The sequence below is a fragment of the Mesocricetus auratus genome, unplaced genomic scaffold (assembly GCF_017639785.1).
Source record: "Mesocricetus auratus isolate SY011 unplaced genomic scaffold, BCM_Maur_2.0 Super-Scaffold_100011, whole genome shotgun sequence".
NCBI classification, from domain to species: Eukaryota; Metazoa; Chordata; class Mammalia; order Rodentia; family Cricetidae; genus Mesocricetus; species Mesocricetus auratus.
Window position 1 is genome coordinate 24,718,878 of NW_024429195.1, and position 19,017 is coordinate 24,737,894.

The window sequence follows — 19,017 nt, forward strand, 5'->3', positions numbered from 1 at the left end:
AAGACTGACTGAAGTGTCAGAGAGCAAAGCCAGCCACACTAGTTAGCTGTAGAAGCTAGGCAGTGGTGGCACACGCCTTTAATCCCAGGACTCAGGAGGCAGGGAGATGGATCTCTCTGAGTTCAAGGCCACCCTGGTATACACAAGAGTAAAGAATAATGGAGCTCATGCCTTTGATCCCATCACTTGGGATCACATGTCTTTAATTCCAGCACTAGGGATGTGGAGACAGGAGGATATGGCTGGGCAGAGGAGGGAATATAAGAAGGAGGAAACAGGAATTCAGAGCTTTTGTCTCAGGATTCATGGAGCCAGGATTGCCATTTCAGCTTGGTAGAGGTACAATCTACTGGCTTAGCTGCTTTGTTTCTCTCATCTTCAGCTTCAGGCTTGAACTCTGATATCAGTCACTGGGTCTTTTACTTTTCATGCTACAGACAAAGCCAAATAAAAATGTCTTATACAATGACAGCCAGTGGTGACAGCTTCCGTAAGGCCAAAATGGTAGAGAAATCCCAGATTAGCATGGTCCAGGGCCACATATTTTCTTAGGTCCATGTGTGTAGCACAAACACACTCATAAATAAGATTTATTTGCTGCCTATCTGCAAGCCAGGTATGACACCAGGCATGGACATAAGGGAATGAAATAAATTCAAATACACACGGAGAAGGGGTTTTCTTCCTGTGACAAATGATAAATGGAAACAGCGAACATGTAGCTTGTTAGACAGAGATCCTCTGTGCAAATTGAAAGTGTATGAGCTTAGGGGGTTTCTGTACCTCTACATTGAGAGAAAGGGATGGACTTTTGTACTAAGAACCCAAGGTAAGATTATTCCAGGCCATGAAACAGCAGTGTGAAGTCCTACTGTGAACTAGGAACAGTGGGTATGGGAAACAGCAGGGACAGAGTGACCAGAATGAGGCTGTGGACAAGTTACAGCTCAGGCCACACCACAGAATTTCTGCCAGTTAGCTAAAGCCTCAATCTGGAGTCTTTGAACGCTCAGTATCTAGTTTGCATTTTTGAATGATAAGAAACAAAATCTTGCTGGGCAGTAGTAGTGCATGCCTTTTTAATTCCAGCACTTAGGAAACAGAGGCAGGATGATCTCTCTGAGTTTGAGGCCAGCCTGGTCTACAGAACAAATTCCTGAACAGCCAGGACTACACAGAGAAACCCTATATCAAAAAAAAATAATAATAAAAAACAGATGAGGATGATGGTAGACAGATAATAGATAGATAGATAGATAGATAGATAGATAGGAAAGATAGATAAAATAAATAAAGAAAAAAGTCTTACTGATCAAGAATGCCTTGTGTTGCAAGAGCCTGACTGGGCTCCAGTGGTCGCCCGTTGACTGCAAACTCCATTATACACCCCACAAAGTCATGGCTCTCCACCTGCCCCCGTCTCTGAAGGATTGGCTCTAGAGACCTGATTCCTCCAACAGTGACTCGGTTTGGCTGAACATCAAGAGTCCTATGTGAATATGAAACGGTAAATATCTCAAAAACAACACAAGACATTTCCATTAATTACTTTGCTCCCCCAGAATGAGCATCCAAGTCAATACTGAGCCTAAAGCAGGTGCTCCCACAATTGCTTGGTTTTCATATTATAAAGACAGTGAAGCTTACAAAATTCTATTTTCAACTGTCCAATTGGATGCACATGGCAATGTTGTCAGCAAAAAATGAGCAGTCTAGAAAAGACCAAATGCACAGAAACCAAGACTCTTACTTCTACAGGTTCTGAGGGTTCTTTAAGGCCGTGGCAAGCCCTGCAGCATATGGATAAAAAGAGTGGCTGGGGATAACTGTGCATCTCCACTTCCCATTCTTCACAAAATCCCTTCTGCTTTTGATTGGCCTATGCTTTAATTCAGCTTGCTTTTGATTGGCCAATGCTGCAACCCAGCTTGCGTTTGATTAGCCAATGTTGCAATTCAGCTTGACTAAGTGCTATTAGAAAGCATGCATGAATTACCATACAAATGGGAAGAGGATGTGCCTCTGTGAGTGGTGGTCAAATACTCTCACAGAACTCAGGAAGACAGAAGCATCTCATGCAGGAAAATCTAAGCAGTTCTGCCTACAGTAGACACTGCTTCCCTTGGTTTTCTCCCTTACTTTGTGACTTTTTAACCCAACATTAAAATAACATTTCACTGACGTTAATTACTTTATAGTATGCATATCTGTTTGGGAGAGTGTATGATCTTTCAGTATGGAGGATAAAGCTCTGGTAAATCATAATTTCAATAATGATAAAAATGGAGGTATGATTTTACTTACCAGTCATCTGAAACCGCCACATTACTGACAGTGCAGTAGCCGGGCTCCTGGTTCTCAGAGCAGGAGTCCACAGTTAAAGAAGCTGCCTGTAAGCAAGAGTGGGGTATGGTCACCTCATGACTTCTGATGGCATCAGTGTCCCCAGGAGACACTACTATGGATCCATGGATCAAGATTCATGGGACTCGGCTCAATATAGGTTAATATAATTTTATTCGGGGAGAAGTCAGTTACTCAAGAAGCAAATGACCACTGCAAGTTCCTGCTCCAAGGATCCACCCCAGGCTGCTCTCGGTGACCTGACCAGAAGCCAGAGAGAGCAACTACCTGTCCCAACCCCAGACCTAAAACCCACTCTCCGTCAAGTCCGCACCTGTGATCACGCCCAAATGGGCATGGTCAGCGCTACAGATGCGGGCAAGGCAGAAATCTCACTACACACTGCCAGCACTGCTCTCATGTGGGGATAACTGCAATTATTATTACTATGCTTTTCTTGATTTAATGTATAAATAATACATCCCATAACTTGCTTCACATATTAAGTTATAGGCACAGGTCTCCTTGGTATCTCTAATTCTAATTATCTTTACACATCAGAGGGATGGGGCTGCTTTGAAATTGTCCTCTCCTCGTGCCTCATATAAGATGAGAGAATTAAGAAGCAATTAGTCTTCCATAAAAATATCTATTCTACTATCCACTGTCATAATAAATCTTTCAATTTTTTCAAAATATTGATTCTATCTCCATACTTGCAAAAAGATTACAAAAATATACCATATATACTGTAATACATGGCAATTTATGTTTTAAACATTTTTCCTTTTAATTGAAAATAACGGTTAAGTACTGAGCTGAACTCAAGAAAGCCAGTAACAGAGAGGGAGGACTGATGACCAAAGGGATTAAGACTGGGCTGGTTTAACCCCCAGAAACAGCTGACCTGACAAAGGTTAACTCTTGAGTCCCAGGCATCAGCCTGGGAATCCAGCATGGGACTGATCAAGACCCCCTTAATGTGAGTGTCAGTGAGGAGGCCTAGGTAATCTATTGAGCCTTGGGCAGCAGATCAGTACCCATCCCGAGTATACATATGGACTTTGGACTCCCATCCAACAATGTGAGGTGCACTCTCACCCTGAACTCTTGGGGAAGGGTCTAGGCCCTGCCCTATATGAAATGACAGACTATGGACACCCCCATGGAGGGCCTCACCCTCCCTGGGGAAATGAGGGGTTGATGGGGGGGTTGGGGGGAGGGCACGGGAGGAGGGGAGGGAAAGGGAGAGGGACCTGGAACTGACTTGTGAAGCAACCTTGTTTCTTATCTAAATAAAAATAAATAAATAAAAAATAGAGAAAAAAAAAGAAAATTATTTTCATACAATCTCTTCTGATCATGGTTTCCTCTCCCTCATCTCCTTGTAAAAAATATACAAACATCAGATAAGTGTTCTCATCAATGTTAAGAATTATTATTTCAAAAAACGGTAACACACAACTGTGTCAACGTAATTCATTGCTGTATGTTCAAAACTTCTCAAGTGTTTTAGTCACAACTGACAGCCATTGTCATGCCAGCCGAGGGATCACAGCCCTCAGGAATTTTCTGTGTAGTCTGGTGTATGAATATACCTCTTGATCAACAAAAGCCAGCTATTGTGTTCAGAAGACACATGAATGGATCGAAGCCAAGTTCTTTCCTATGGGCAATGGCCAAGAAGACTATTGTTGGTAGACACAGCACTGCATGTCCACATTTTCTGTTCTTCCCAGTGAAGCTGGATGACTACTCCCTGACTGTCAGAGAGATTAACCAAATGCCAAAGCTCTTCATATTTTAGTCAGTAGCATTGCGAGTGTGGGGTTCAGAGTGTGGTGTTGTAACACTGACCAGATGGCCCAGTTAGAGGGAGAATGGACTTTGTTCCTCCCCAGGTAGAATGAAAGGAGTCTTCCTAAATGTTTTCTGATGCCATGGCATATCCATCTGAGGGAAGTACAAGCGTGGCACTGCCTTGTCCTTTCCCAGCATGACTGTGGGTCATGGGGTCATTTAATAAGAAATGCAAATACCACAAGGGCAGAAGCAAGTTCACCAACATACCGCACTTGCATGTAAACAGGGCAGACACTAGGTTCCCTTTCATTTACTGAGACTGTATTCATGATAAATGCACATGACTTAACGTTGTCAACACTGCTTATGAATTTTGGGGGCTGTTCATAAACATGGCTTTTTAAAGCCAAGATTTGAAGTTTGTCATAACCCTCTCACATCTCAGAAAGTACTAATAGAGGTCATTTATTATTGTCCACTGACTACTAAAACAGTAATATTAAAACATACTGTTTATTTGCTTTTAATATACCTAGCAGCTATTGAAATCTCCACAAACTCTTGTGAGCTGCAACAATATTTTTTCTCACTTTCAAGTAAATTATCGCAAATGTTAGCATTTGGGGGAAAACCTATTCTCCCAATCACATGTCAAGATATTCATGCTCCACTTTCTTTACTCCTTGGTCTGTTATCTCAAAAACTAAGCAACACTGGTCTGAAAAGTGGGGTTGCATTTCAGAGACTCACTTCACGAGCTTCTGAGAATGCACTTCTACATAGCAACTATGCAAAATATTAACTTTAGATACCCCAAAACCTTTTACAAAATACAGTGTTTATGCAGCACCCCCTGAATGCATCTCAATTCTAGTGGGATTGTCTGTTGATTATTCTCAAGCTGTAAGGTGTTTTTCTTTTTGGTAAAAGCTTGGTGATAAAAATCAAAGAAGACCAGAAGGCCCTAGTCACTATGGTGATTTAATCTTTGGAATTCTTTAAATAATTACCATAGAGACAACCTCCTAATGCTACATTTCCTAAGAAATATATTCCTTTTTCTCTGTCAGTAAAAGTATAAACTGAGACATCTCTGATCTGGCTGTATGATAGTTAAAGTCTAGAGGCTAATGATTTTGCCAATTTCCAAAAAAATTGTTTTGAAATGTAGAACATAAAAGATTTAAAATCAAATAAGGGCTTTACTGTTTTTTTCCTGAAGTAATGATACATTCCCCACCCATGGTCAAATTAATGACATAAATATTCTTTTTCACATTCAGTATTACTCCAACCTTGCTGACCACAGTCCAGCCCTGGCTACGGCCATAGGTAGAAGGCCTCAGCAGGGAGCTATGGCTGTGTTTTATAATGAGGTAGAAGACCAAGAAAGAATTGGTCAATACATTGTGACGGAAACTAAATATCATCTTTTTCTAAGTTTCAACCCCTTTGTCTTCACATTGTTTCCTCAGTAGGGTAATGGAATTCCAGACAGAGAGTAGCCATTTTAAATATAGTTCTGAGTTGCCTTTAAAATCTCTGAGAAGTGTGGGCTGCTAATGTATAGGTGGTTCCCTTCTTACCCTTCACTTTTCTTGAGACAACAGCACACATCGTGTCCTTTAATGTGGACCTCTAGGTGTGCTTCCCAGGAGGGTTGACTAACTGCTGCAGAGTAGCGAAGGGACACTGAGGGAAGAGGGAGGACTCACCATTCCTGCTCGCCGCGCAATCACAGTGTGGAATTGTCCATCCGACACCTTCTTCATAGTGGTCAGTTTGTACGTCCCACTGCCCAGATTATATGAGAATCTGAGTCTTTCCTCAGCAATTTCCAGTGCCAGGAACTCTGCCCGTTCTCCCGTCTGGTTGTCATAGTTATAAAGCAATAAAGCATGACTTTTGATAGTGGCAAACTTGACATAAATATAGTTGTTGTTGGGGTCCAGACTGGGAAATTCCATATATGACAGTTCCTCAAATCCATAACTGTTCAGTTCACAGTGTTTCCCAAAGACACCTGCAGGGAGAAAATGATGGACATGGAAGTCTAGCCATGTTGCCTTCAGTTATTCTTAACACAGTATTTTCAGTTATAATAATGAATCATGCAGTTCAAACTTTCATTGTCACTGCCCCTTCCTCCAGTGCTACCCAAAGTTGCCACTCTTGTACCTAGAGGAAGCTCTGTGGCCATGCTCAGCATGAAACAGGCCCTACTCTCAGAATCACAAAAAGAAGACACAGTAAACTACATGGCTTTTGGGAGAGACGAGATGCTGACACAGTTAACTACATGGCTTTTGAGAGAGACGCAATGCTGATGTTGTTTGCTGAGTTAGGAATTTCCCTAAGTGTTCCTCAATTTTAAAATTAAAGACAATGGGAAGGAATATGTTTGAGGAGAGCTCTTTGCCCAAATACTTTGAAAAATTAGTTTGTTGATGTTTATAAAATTTACTATGCTTTAATATTCAACAGAAATATATAATTCTATCCTTTCTATTTTATTTTATTTTACTTTATTTTATGGATACAGGGTTTCACCATGCAGCCCCGCTGGCCTGGAACTCACAGAGGTCCTCCTGTCTTTGCCTCCTAAGAGCTGGGATTAAAAGCATGCACCACCAAGAAGGCCATGACACATAATAATTATTATAAATTTTAAAAATACATTAATTCAACTGAAGACAGTAGACTCATTTGTCTACTGAGACCCAACTCAGTGGTATTTTCCAAGGCAACAAAGCGAGGAGAAGATATGATGCCTCCAGCATAGAAGTCACTATTTTAAGTTTTGTCTATTAGCCACATTGTTTTATTTTATGCAAATGGATCTCTGCCTGCCATTATGTCTGTGCACCACCTTTATGCCAAGGACAGAAGAGAGCATCGGTTGCCTTTGAAGTGGAATTAACAGATGGCTGTTAGCCGCCATGCGGGTTCTGGGATAGAACCTGGGTCCTCTGGAAGAGCACCAGTGATCTTAACCATGGAGCCATCCCTCCTGGTCTGAGTTTTAAATTTGCCTTGGGATGAGTCTCAGGAGGCTCCTTTAGGGTGATTTTGTTTCAGTGTTTCCATTTGTTTGCACATTCTCTTTCCAACTTCAAAGTGAGTTTTGTTGATGCTACTGCACTAAGCAAACGCCTTCTCGGCCACACACTGGTAGATGTGGCTGATGATGGGACAGTAACCTATGACAGCAGTCAGGGTTTATATTCACCTTTGAAAAGGTTGCATTCTTTAGTTTGGACTTCATATCTATTGCAAATGCATTGAATTAGAGTCTTGGAACTGCTCAGCTCAAGGAATGAATTTCAGGATTTCACAGAGCACTTAGATTGAACCTCAGTCACAGAAACATGGAAAGTGGAGAAAAACCTTAAAACCATTTACAGTGATCTTACTTAGCTGTTTTGGCTACATCACATTTTATGGCTAATCTTGGAGATAAAATAGCAGGGAAGCTTTTGCAATGTCTACATAGATTATCTTGTCATTTTCTGTCCAGGCAGAGATAACAGTAAGTAAAATGGCTAGGAAATATGTACAAATTATTACTTTAAATCTTAAACCAAAGTTAAAAAATAAAAAATCAGAAGAATGATGTATATGTACTATAATGTATAGATAGGCTTCATATGTCATTAATTTATATCTACCACACATTATTTATATTTTATGCATTTGTATCACATACTGCTTATATAAATAACAATATTTATATATTTATTAGAAATAGTTTTGTGCATTATTCCTACAAGCAAAGAGTAACTGAGGCTAAATAAAGAGCAAAGATAAATACTGTGTTTTTGTGTGTCTTTTCCTGTTACATTATAATTAGTATACAAAAGGGTAGCTAAAATTTGAATGTAAGTGAAGTGTGATATCAGGTGATAGGTTTCACATTTGCATTAACACTGTTTTCACAAATACTCATGCTGTATCTTCAAATATGAAGATAAGCATACAAATTTTCTTCAAAAGTATGTTACTATTTCTGTGAAAAGGAATTCCATGTCTTAAATACAAAAATAAAATTCAGTCTTTAAAATTTGTCTTCTAAATGTCTGTATGAAATAATACAGATAAAGATCAAGAAAAAATATAAAACTACATTACAGACATGTACTCCAGTATCTCTTATTAGAAGAGCATTTTATAATCATAAAATATTTAGTAATTATATATAATTTTACAACATATAATATATGGTATACACAAACCCATGGGACAGTTTATAGGCTATTGAGTGACTATACACACACAGCCCTTGTATATGTGTGACATATACAATAGCAAAATAACAAAATTCTGAGAACTAAAATCTCACAGGCTAAGTCATCTTATAAAGCCTGAGACATGCTAGTTTTCCTAAAGCACAATCTATCATCTCTCTATCTACCTACCTATGCATATATTTGTTATCTATCTATCATATATAAATCAGCTATATATGAATCTATTGGCCTATTATCAACCTATCATCTATCTATCATCTACATATATATCTATCATCAATCTATCATCTATCTGTTTAACTACCTATCAATTATCTGTCTACCTACATTCACCTCATCTACTTATCTATATGTCTACACCTACCTACCTATATCTAGGAATATAAAAATATATCAAAATTTAAAAAGAAATCTTTGTCTGATGAAACTATAAATGAAACAATTTTTTTAACTTCAAAACTCTAAGGAAGCTTGTGTTTCAGGTTCATGTGTCACCACCCTGTGTGTCACCACCCCAGTCTTTGAGGCAGTTCCCTCTGCTGCGCGCGTGTGTGTGTGTGAGTGTGTCTGTGTGTATGTGAATGTGTGTGTCTATGTATGTCTGTGTGTGTGCGTGTGTGTGTGTGTGTGTGACCCAATTCAATTTGAGAAAGCAAATTACTTTTCCTTTTAATTCAGTCTGTGTAGCTTGGAACGATGTATTGGATGGATGATGAATTCCAAGGCTTTTTATTTTGTTTTTCTTTCTAAATGCTTCTCTGGTCAGCTGACAGTGTCTACATTTCAACTGTGCTTTTGGGTTTTTCCTTTGGAAGGAATTAGGTGGAACCTGGTCTGTCAGCTTCATGCTGACTGTAATTTATAGTGCTATTTCTCTTTCCCTGGGATTGTCTACAAGGTGATGGAAGGTACATTTGGGTCCCAAGATACATCCCCTGGCTACCCAACCCCCATACAGTGGGTTTTATATCAGCACTGTGTGGAAAACTATCTTATTGCTTGGCATTAATTAATTGCTGTTGATTTGGCAAGGAATGCTAACACCATAAACACCCTGTCAGTCACTTGAAAATGATTTTCCACTTTCCATTCCAATTTATTTTTCTTTCATTCCAAAACACAAGTTAAATCATGAAGCCTGACTGTGGGATCTCAAAGAACTGGCCTTGCAGAAGATCTGAGGAAATGGTTGCTTTCATATGGACAGACTTGGACTGCTTTGTGAGCATTTTGATGAGACCCTACAGCCTGCAATACTGGCATGAAACCAGCAATGCCCACAGGTTGGAAGCAGCACCTGACTTCCATTCGCATTGTCATAGTACAATTCTTCGCCCCATTTTTCTGACTTGGAATAAGTTACTTCATTTCTGAGCCTCAGAAACATTGGTGAAACTGATTTTCCATAACTATGTTTTATTGCTATCATGGTTATAAGAATCACTATTGCTGTGTATATGTGATGTGGGGACATGTGTGTCACAGGATGAATGCAGAGATCAGAGGGCAACCTCAGGGAGTCCACAGTTCTCTCCCTCCACCACAGTTCTAGAAATTCAACTCAGGTCATAGGTTTGCATAGAAAGTCACCTCACCCACTGCGCCATCTAAATGGCCCCATAGTTGCATACTGACGTTCCATTTCTAACATTATTTCACTGTTGTGCTTAACTGGAACAGGAAAACTAGAGTGCTGAGTTCTTTCTCAATGACTGGTTCCACAGACATGTCACTGGTCACTAGAAGCTCAATCCCCCTCTGCAGGTACTACAGCTGCAGTCCGCAGACACATCTCGCAGTGGAAACAGAGGAGGAAAGGCAAGAGAACCTGCTATATCCTCCCTAGACAGACATGGCCCCTATGGATGGGATCTGCTTCTGATGAGAGGGAAATAGATGGATTAGTCACAGTTGCTCCCTGCCCTATTGCTAGGTAACTTTTGAGGGCATCTGGGAGAAATAAGTAGATGCCACGTGAAGTTCTGATAATGTTTACCCTCAAGAGAACAAAGTGGCAGAGTTTTCATCAGCTATTGAGAAATATCTACAATGGCCTAATGTACATTTAGTTCCCAGACTCATGCAATAGAAATGATTGGATTAATGTAAAAAGGAAACAACCAAAAATACTTTGACTCTTCTTAGAGATCTGACTTGAAGTTGAAAGTGTTTCGAAGGTATTTTAATTGTGAAATTAAAGGCTAAAAGAAGGCATCCACAGGGTTATTATCTTGAGTGTTTTTCTAAATGATAATTAAAGTGATGTACTTGGTACCATTTCCATAATTAACCTTTAAAATAGCATTAAATACTTCATTTCATTTCAACTCTTAATCATGCATTGCCATAGTAAGATTACTCACCTATTCACAAATATATATACAATTTCTAGGGACAGTGCTTCTTATAAGGCATGCTAGTCTTGAACTCCCCATGCATCTAAGGATGACTTTGAACACAGGATCCTCCTGCCTCCTCTCCTGAGTGCTGGAGAGTTCACCACCATGAAGTGCTGGTAATTAAACCCAAAGCTCTAAGCATACTAGGCAAGCACTCCATCGACTGAGTCATATCCCCAGAGCCAGTCTCTAGATCAGTATAACTAGGTCAGTGGATACAGTCTACTCACCGAATGGACAATGGCAGTAATATGATTCCACACCACTCTGACAGGAGCCACCATTGAAGCAGGGATTGCATTCACAGTAATTGACTGAAGATTCACACATTTTACCTAAAATGTATCAAACTTGTTAAGAAAACTTAAATATAAATATAATAACCACATCCACTAACTATATGAAAAACTACATTCTTCGGGACCAAATCCCAGAGAGACACACAGAAGTCCCTCTACTCAACAACATGACACTGGGATCATACCTCAAAGTTTCTGTACCCTGTCCAGAGGCAGTATATTATAAAGATCTACACAATTTGTATAAGTTACATAACTGTCTCAGAGAGAAGCCTATTTTCAGGGGAATTTCATGGTGAAAACCCTCAGATTATTTTCCTGACTTTGTTCCTCATGTTGAAATTGCACCTTCACATTGACACACATGGAATGGAGTTCAAACTTTTACAGCTTTCCTTTAATTATAGGAATTTCATTGACTCAGGCTTTTTAAAGGGAGAACTGGTATTGAGCTTGCCAAGCTACAGCTTTACCACAAACAAAGTCCCTGAACTTATCCCATGCCTTGTGTAAAGCAGAATAGGAAATAAGAAAACCTATTTTCAAATTCTTTCTTTCACTTATTCTCTACCGTGGCCTATACACACTTTGTCTTGGATAATAATGCACGGCACATTTGCAGTCTATAAATGCTGTTCCTGCAGATCTTATTAAATCAGATGCATTGGGCCAGACGGAGAGATGATGGGAAAATAGCAAATAGGAAAGCAGAGAACTTCTTGAAGATGGCATTTTCTTTATCACATCTGAGATTACCCCACAGAGAAGAAAGAAATATGTCACAAGAGGCGTCCTCAGAAGTTTGAGGTTAACACTGTCAACTTGGCAGCACTTTGAGTCACCAAGGAGACAAGTCCATGGGTTTGTCTGTGAGACGGTTTCCAGATCCTGTTCACTGAGGCGGGGATACCCACCTGAAGTGCAGTAGCATTCCATGGACTGGAGCCCAGGACTAAACCAGAAGGGAACTAAGTGCCAGAGTCTGTCTCTCTGCCTTGCTGTGGATGCCGTGTGACCAGCAGTGTCTGCTCGTGCTGTGATATGACGTCCTAAACTATGAGCCAAAGTAAACCCTTCCCTCATTAAGTTACTATTTTCAGCTACTTTGACAGAGGAACAAGAAAAGTGACTAATATGGAAGTGACTTTCCTGCCTGAGAGGTGACAAATGATGACATTGACCAAGCAAGTTCTTTTGCTTCTGTGTTTAGTTCATACTGGGTTGGGTAAGCGTTGGCTATCTTGGCAGCCAAAATGCACTCTCTAAATCCTGTCTTATTTTGTTGCTTCCTTCTATGTAAACATGGGCAGCCATTCTATAAGGTTAAAGTGATATTTTAATAGATCTATTTGAAAATTCTTCATTTCCCAGTTCTAACAAACAGTGAGAGAATATAGTTTTTAATTTCCATTTATTGAAACTATAGGGTCTTGTAGTCATCTTTAACAAATCTCTCTCTCTCTGTGTGTGTGTATGTGTGTGTGTGTGTACATAAATGCATATGGAGGCCATGGGTCTATGCCAGAAGTCTTCCAGGCTCCAAGTGCTTTTGCTGAACTATGGATTGAACTCAGAAGCCACTGTAGGCCAGGCAAACACTCTGCAGAGCTTTTTCTACTGCACTGATGAGCACTTTGGGTATCTTAAAATGCATATATGTTTTGTCCCCATGGTTAGAGAAGGCTGGCCACAGACAATGCCTTACATCACAGCAACTTTGCTTAAGCTTTTGTTTAACTCATTTTTGTTTTTGAGGCTTGGTTCTGAAGCCACAATGGTTTGAGTCTGACATTATATGTCTGAGTCAGGCAGGCTCGTGGCACTGCTGAGCCATTTCTAATCATCACAGAATTTCACACAGAGTATTTTCCTTTGTAAACAGCATCAGTTGCCTCCTGACAAGGCAGAATACACAGCACATTTTCAGAATGCTCCTAAACTCTAAGGGGAGAACAAGAAAATAAACAAGTTACACATTTAGAGGCACCAAAAATAATCTTGCGGTGTGGTAGGAGTGAGACACAGGCTAGACCGTGTCACGAACACTCTTTACCGCCAGCCTGGTCCTCAGCCGCCTTGCCTCAAATGAACACACAGATGCTATGTTAATTATGAAATTGTTGGCTTCTTATTGGCTAGCTCTATCTTAGTTATTAACCCATAACTACTAATCTATGCATTTCTACAAGATGATGTTACTGTAAGTTTGTGTTGAATTTCACACCATTGATGCTGGCTAGAAAAACATCCCCCTCCATTTGAAAACTCATTTTCCTATTAGATAAGGCATAACTCCTTTTAGAAGTATGTTTGTTCTCCTTATTAAAATGCCATCATTATCCAATATAGATTTAAATAAGACACACTGACTCAACTTTTCTTTTTCCTATTTTCCTACAACAAAGTCATACAACACGGCTTTCTTTTTATTTCTTTCAATGTAAAAGAATGTGCAATTTTCACATATACCAATAGTATGAATACTGTTTGATGTCTCTATTCCCTTCCTCGACTGAATATTTCTTTTAGAGTAATACTAAAAGTGATATATATTATATATGTAGGCCTATATAGCTTACATGCAGTGAATATAAGATATTTACCATGGCAACATATTAGTGGGCTATAAAATGCTAACTTTACTTCCTAAAAACAGGGAAGGAAAGACAGAAAACCTAGGCTGGACCATTAGGTACATGGGCTCCAATGCTTTGTAAGAAACAATAGAAGTTTTAAACCAATGTGACTAATCTTTTAAATTTCTAGTCCAGGGACTGGATAGGTGGCCTTGAGGTTAAGATAATTTCTTGCTCTGCCTAAGGATTTCTTTTAGGTTCCCATAATTTGCTTTAGGTGCCTCACGACCATCTGTAACTCCAGCACCTGGGGAAACTAATGCTCTCTTCTGACCCCTACAGACACTGAACACAGGGGCACATAATTAAAAATAAAATAAATTATTAAGAACCCACCTCTAACTGCAGTTCAGTCTTACTGTAAATATCATCTTTTAATCTTTCCATTTAAATAATAAAACAATTTCAGGTGTCTCCTTTGTGTACTTTTAATATAAATGTGTCATTCACAGATAACTTTCATGTAAACAACTCCGTTTAATTTAAATATTCACCAAAGGCTATTTTAGTTAGCTCAAAGAGGAATGGAAAAACACCCGAAAATAAATATAAGCCTTGATCATGCATTTTAGAATATTCAGCAACTACATTCTTGGCTAAAGGTGCTAAAAATTAAGAAATATTCTGAGAGTGATTGTCCACACAACAAACAGATGTTTTCAGGAAAAAAGAAAACAATCTATCCTTTTGTTAAGCATTTAATTTAAATAAGCTTTACTCTCAGAAATTTTTAGAACAAAATAAATGTAATATATAAATAATTTCATTAGGGGGTTAGTTTTTGTCAGAGTACATGAGTTATTCACCATTTGAAAACCTACTTTTCAGTTCTCCCCTAATGAGTAAATTTCATTGTATGGAAAGAGTTGGTATCGAGCTAGATATTTATATTCAAAGACACAGCTTGAAAAGCTAAGGGTTTAATTGAAATTTCAGAATCTAAAAGAGCTACCAAATGTGTTATCAGGTGTTTAAAGTTCAGACTCTAAGTCCCAGATGGGAACCAACAATCAACCCTGAATTATTCTGAGTGGATTCCCCTACAAAACGGTTTTTCTAAGGGTGTGAGGTCAGACAGCGAGGGCAGATTTCAGTTACTACAGACAGCATCTCCTGGTATGAAGCTCCGTTACTGCTGCAGTGTGCAACCAATTCTTGGCTCAAGAACTTAATGCTTGCAGTCAATCAGCAATCCCTATTAGAGGCTTGAGGCTTGCAAGCTCTCTGCAAGAGACGCAGGGCAGATCTGTGTTGCTGTGTGATATTTTGATTCTGTTCTGACAAATAAAGCTTATTTGAAGTCAGGGGGTGGAGCCAGACACTAGTGGACCAAAATTAACCATAGAGGTTTGGAGGACTGTAGACAGAGAGGAGATAGGAAATAGTAAGGCGGGCTAAGAGAGGATCTTTGCCCTTTTGGACGAGAAACAGAAGAGGCAGAAGGCGACTGACAGCTGCTCCCTGCTTCTCTAATCTTTCAGGATCTTACCCCAATATTTGACTCCCAATTTTTTATTGATAAAGATTAATTAGATTAACACCTCACTGTCTGTCTATGGCGTGAAGTGCTTTCTCTGCAGATGCACTTCCTGTCATAGCAGGTGTTTGGAAGAATGAATTGCCCTTCCTGCTTTGACATCTGGACATTAACTGTGCTGATTATCACTATGTGTCATAGACAAACGGAGAGTCGATGTAAGTTGTGAAGATTCTGATCAACTGGAAAACTGGAACTATCGAAGGTGAAAACCAATATGTGATCTTTAGATGGGGTGTCCACATGACTCCTGAGAGTATAAGTTTACAGGAAGTCCTCAGCCCAAGATGCATGGTATGCCACAGAAGATGGACAACACCATTTTCTTAGATCATTAAAGTGCAGCTAAGCTAACTAATAGCTGTTAAACAGAACCATGCTGTGTAGACAAGGATTTTTTTTTGAGATCCTATAACTGATGAGACTTTCTATCTCCTCAAACACTGCTACACTCTGCCACCACAAATGCTGTCACATCTGTTGTGCTTATACACAGAGAAGAAAGGGAATATAGGAATTATTGCTATCTATTTTATATGCAAATCGCTACATTAGCATTTTGTTGCCATATTTAGGCATATGTTATTCATTCTGAGGATGTATGCTTAGAATCATTTTTAAAATATTTATTATTTTATGTGTGTGGGTGTTTTTCTTGCATGTTATATATGTAAACTAAGTATATGCAGTTCCTGTGGATGCCAGAAGAGAGCGTCAGACCCACAGGGACTAGAGTTACAGAAGGTTGTGAATGCTGGGAACCAAATGCAAGAGTAGAAAGTGCTCTTAGCTGCTGTCATCTCTGCAACCCCTTAGAATCTTTTAAAGTTAATTTAAAATAGTTATTTTGGCACACTATGTAAAATGTTTCCATCCCTTTTTCCAGGAAAAGCTACCACCAAGAAATTTAATTCATCAAAATGTTTTTCTCAAAATCTTATTTTCCTTTACAAAGGTGTGCCATAAATGCTCACAGATTTCCTGTGTTTGTATCACACAGTTATCACAGCATTCATGTACAACTCAGGATTCTCTTTTCAATAAGCCTTACTCTGTCCATTCTGTGAAAGCCTATGTTTGGCAAGCTCCTTAGGAAAAATTACTATGTACAGCCTTATATAGCTTTTTTCTGTCTGGAAAAAAAATACTATAAGTTGACACAAAAGTGATGAGTGGACAAATTTTACCATCCCCTAAAATAAGACATGCTTCACAGCAGAGGGAAATGCCACATGGTAATGAACCCAAGGCATACCCAAAGCCACTCCTGACCTGCATCCAGAAGTGTGGCAAAACCGAGAAAACCTGTTCAGGGATTCTACAGTGTAACAAACTCATCAGTCTTTTCTAGCCTACAGATACTCAGAAATCCACTCTGTAATATAAAATTTAAATTACAGGAAAGTGTGCTTAAACAACAGCACTATTTGTTTTAATCAGGAATATCAACTTGCTGGGTTGCAGAGTCACCTAAGAGACACACCTCTGTGAGACTGTGTCTGTGAGCCTGTTTCCAGGGAAGTTTAACTGAAGATCATGAACGTAGGTGGCTCAGCCCTTGACCTGAAGTCTTGAGCTGAATAAAATGGTGAATAAAATGGCATTCATTCTCTGTGCTTCCTGACTGAGACTTCAATGTGCTGAACAACCTTCCATTTCTTCCACCATGCTTCCTATGCCACGATAGCCTGTACCCTCAAACTGAGCCGAAGTGAACCCTCATCTCCTAAGGTGACTCTGCTGAGCATTTTATCTTAGCAACGAGAGAAGAAACTATACAGAAACATGAACAAAGTGGGTGGATGTCACAGACTGGCTGTTTTTATTTTCCTTTGTTTTATTTCTATTAACTAAAGATTAGGAACCTAAATTATACAAAAAATGATCAATCACTTTAAACCATACATTCATATAAAACTGCCATGTTAATTATGTGTAGAGTTCTATGCCTACACTGGAAAATAGAATTCAATAAATATAAAACTACGTAGTAAGGCAAAGATAAAGTTACAATAACCATGTGCCCTCTTCCTGCTTCCATGGCATAATTATCATTTTCATGCTTACAGCTTTACTGGGACATTTGGACACCTGATCACTCCCCCAAACAAAGCTTCTAGGGCCATGTCAATCACAACCTCTCACTCTTTTTACCTCTTCTAAATGTTAGCAGAGTTTCCCATGCCACAAAGAAACATATCAATGCCTCTCCTGTTCCCTCATCTTCTCCCTCTCTTCTCTGTGTCTCTCTGCATCTGTCTCTCTCTATCTTTCTGTCTCTGTCTGTCTCTTTGTCCCCTCTCTATCCTGTCTTTCTATTCCTGTGCATGTAAATGATGTATAAGATATGAGGATCACTAAACAGTAATAAATTATAAGTTTGTAGGCTTTAAAATGTAACTAAAACATAAGGAAATATCTGCAACATTAAATAGAGTCTGAGAAAATACATGATGTGAAATAATTCTGTCAAAAACATATGGGTATCCTTTATGTGGTTATCAAAGCACAGGAATAGCAGGACACTGAAATAAGTTGACATCTACAAAAAAAATTTGCACTTGTGGTTCAACCCCACTCTTTTTCTCCTCTCCTCTACCTCCTTAGCCTCTGATATTGGCTACAGTAATTTTCTTAAGAACCCTGGAAAAACATTTATTCCCGTAAAATGGTAGCACAAACTAAAAACTCGTTTAGAAATCATTATAGTCCTATATGAATGTTCTTGATAGTCATGCAATAAATAAACACAGCCATTGGAAAAATATTTCAAGAAATAGCTAAGGCAGACACCTGCTTAAAAATAACAGCAGTAGCCTAAGAAAGAAAACTGAAAAACCAAGAATAAGGTTGTATGCTGTTAGAAAGCTTATGCATAGCAAAGGAAAGAATTGAGTGGGGAAATCAAACAATGGGAGAAGACTTTGCTAATTATTCACCTGATAAAGAACTTAATATTTGAACCACCTAAGAGCTTAAAACACTAAATACTAAGAAATGAAGATATCCAACCAATGAAGAGGTCAATGAAACAAATGGTTGTCAATGAAAGGAGATACAAATGGCCACTAAACATATGAGAAAAATTTTTGACATCCTGAGCTACCAGGAAAATGTAAATTAAACCAACAGCTCTTCCCATCCTAACCAGAATGGCTACCATTAACCAAACAAATAACGAAAAATGCCATGAGGATGAAGAGAAGGGCAATTCCTGTGCATTGGGGAAATGAGAACTCATCTAGTTCACTGACAAAACCCCAGCTCTATCAGGCCCAGAAATGTGCCAAAAGTGTTTCATATCCAACCACGGAGACAAGTGTACATCACACTGCACTTGTCACAAAAAGGAAATGGAACCAACCTAGATGTGCATCAGCAGGTGAGGAGACAAAGAAAACTGGGGTGACAGGTGGATATGAGCCGCCATGTGGGTGCTGAGAACTGAGCCTGGGTCCTCCACAAGAGCAGCCAGTGCTTTTTACTACTGAGCCATCTTCCTGGCCCCTGGATTTTATATAAACATATAAAATCATATATATTATATATACAGATATATGAAAAGAGTATGTATATATTCATATATGTGTATATATAATATATATGTATGACAGAAAAACAGATATGCAACCATCCATGGGAATGAATGGGATTATCACAGCAGGGGAAAAGAGTGAAAAGAAGAGGATAATGATTGGCCAATATACATACCATGAGCCAGTAAAAAGAAAACCATGGGTCTAAAGGAATTAG

At 39.1% G+C, this 19,017-nt stretch overlaps 1 protein-coding gene across 1 annotated transcript in view; it reads right to left on the reverse strand.

Moving 5' to 3' along the window:
• Positions 1 to 19,017, reverse strand: part of Fat4 (FAT atypical cadherin 4) — a 136,140-nt gene that overhangs the window by 11,154 nt on the left and 105,969 nt on the right. Inside the window, exons 10-13 of the mRNA XM_005069688.4 lie at positions 11,023 to 11,127; positions 5,862 to 6,169; positions 2,305 to 2,390; positions 1,310 to 1,489 (exon numbers count right to left, since the gene is read on the reverse strand). Coding sequence (XP_005069745.1) covers positions 1,310 to 1,489; positions 2,305 to 2,390; positions 5,862 to 6,169; positions 11,023 to 11,127 — 679 coding nt within the window. The remainder of the gene's footprint in view (positions 1 to 1,309; positions 1,490 to 2,304; positions 2,391 to 5,861; positions 6,170 to 11,022; positions 11,128 to 19,017) is intronic.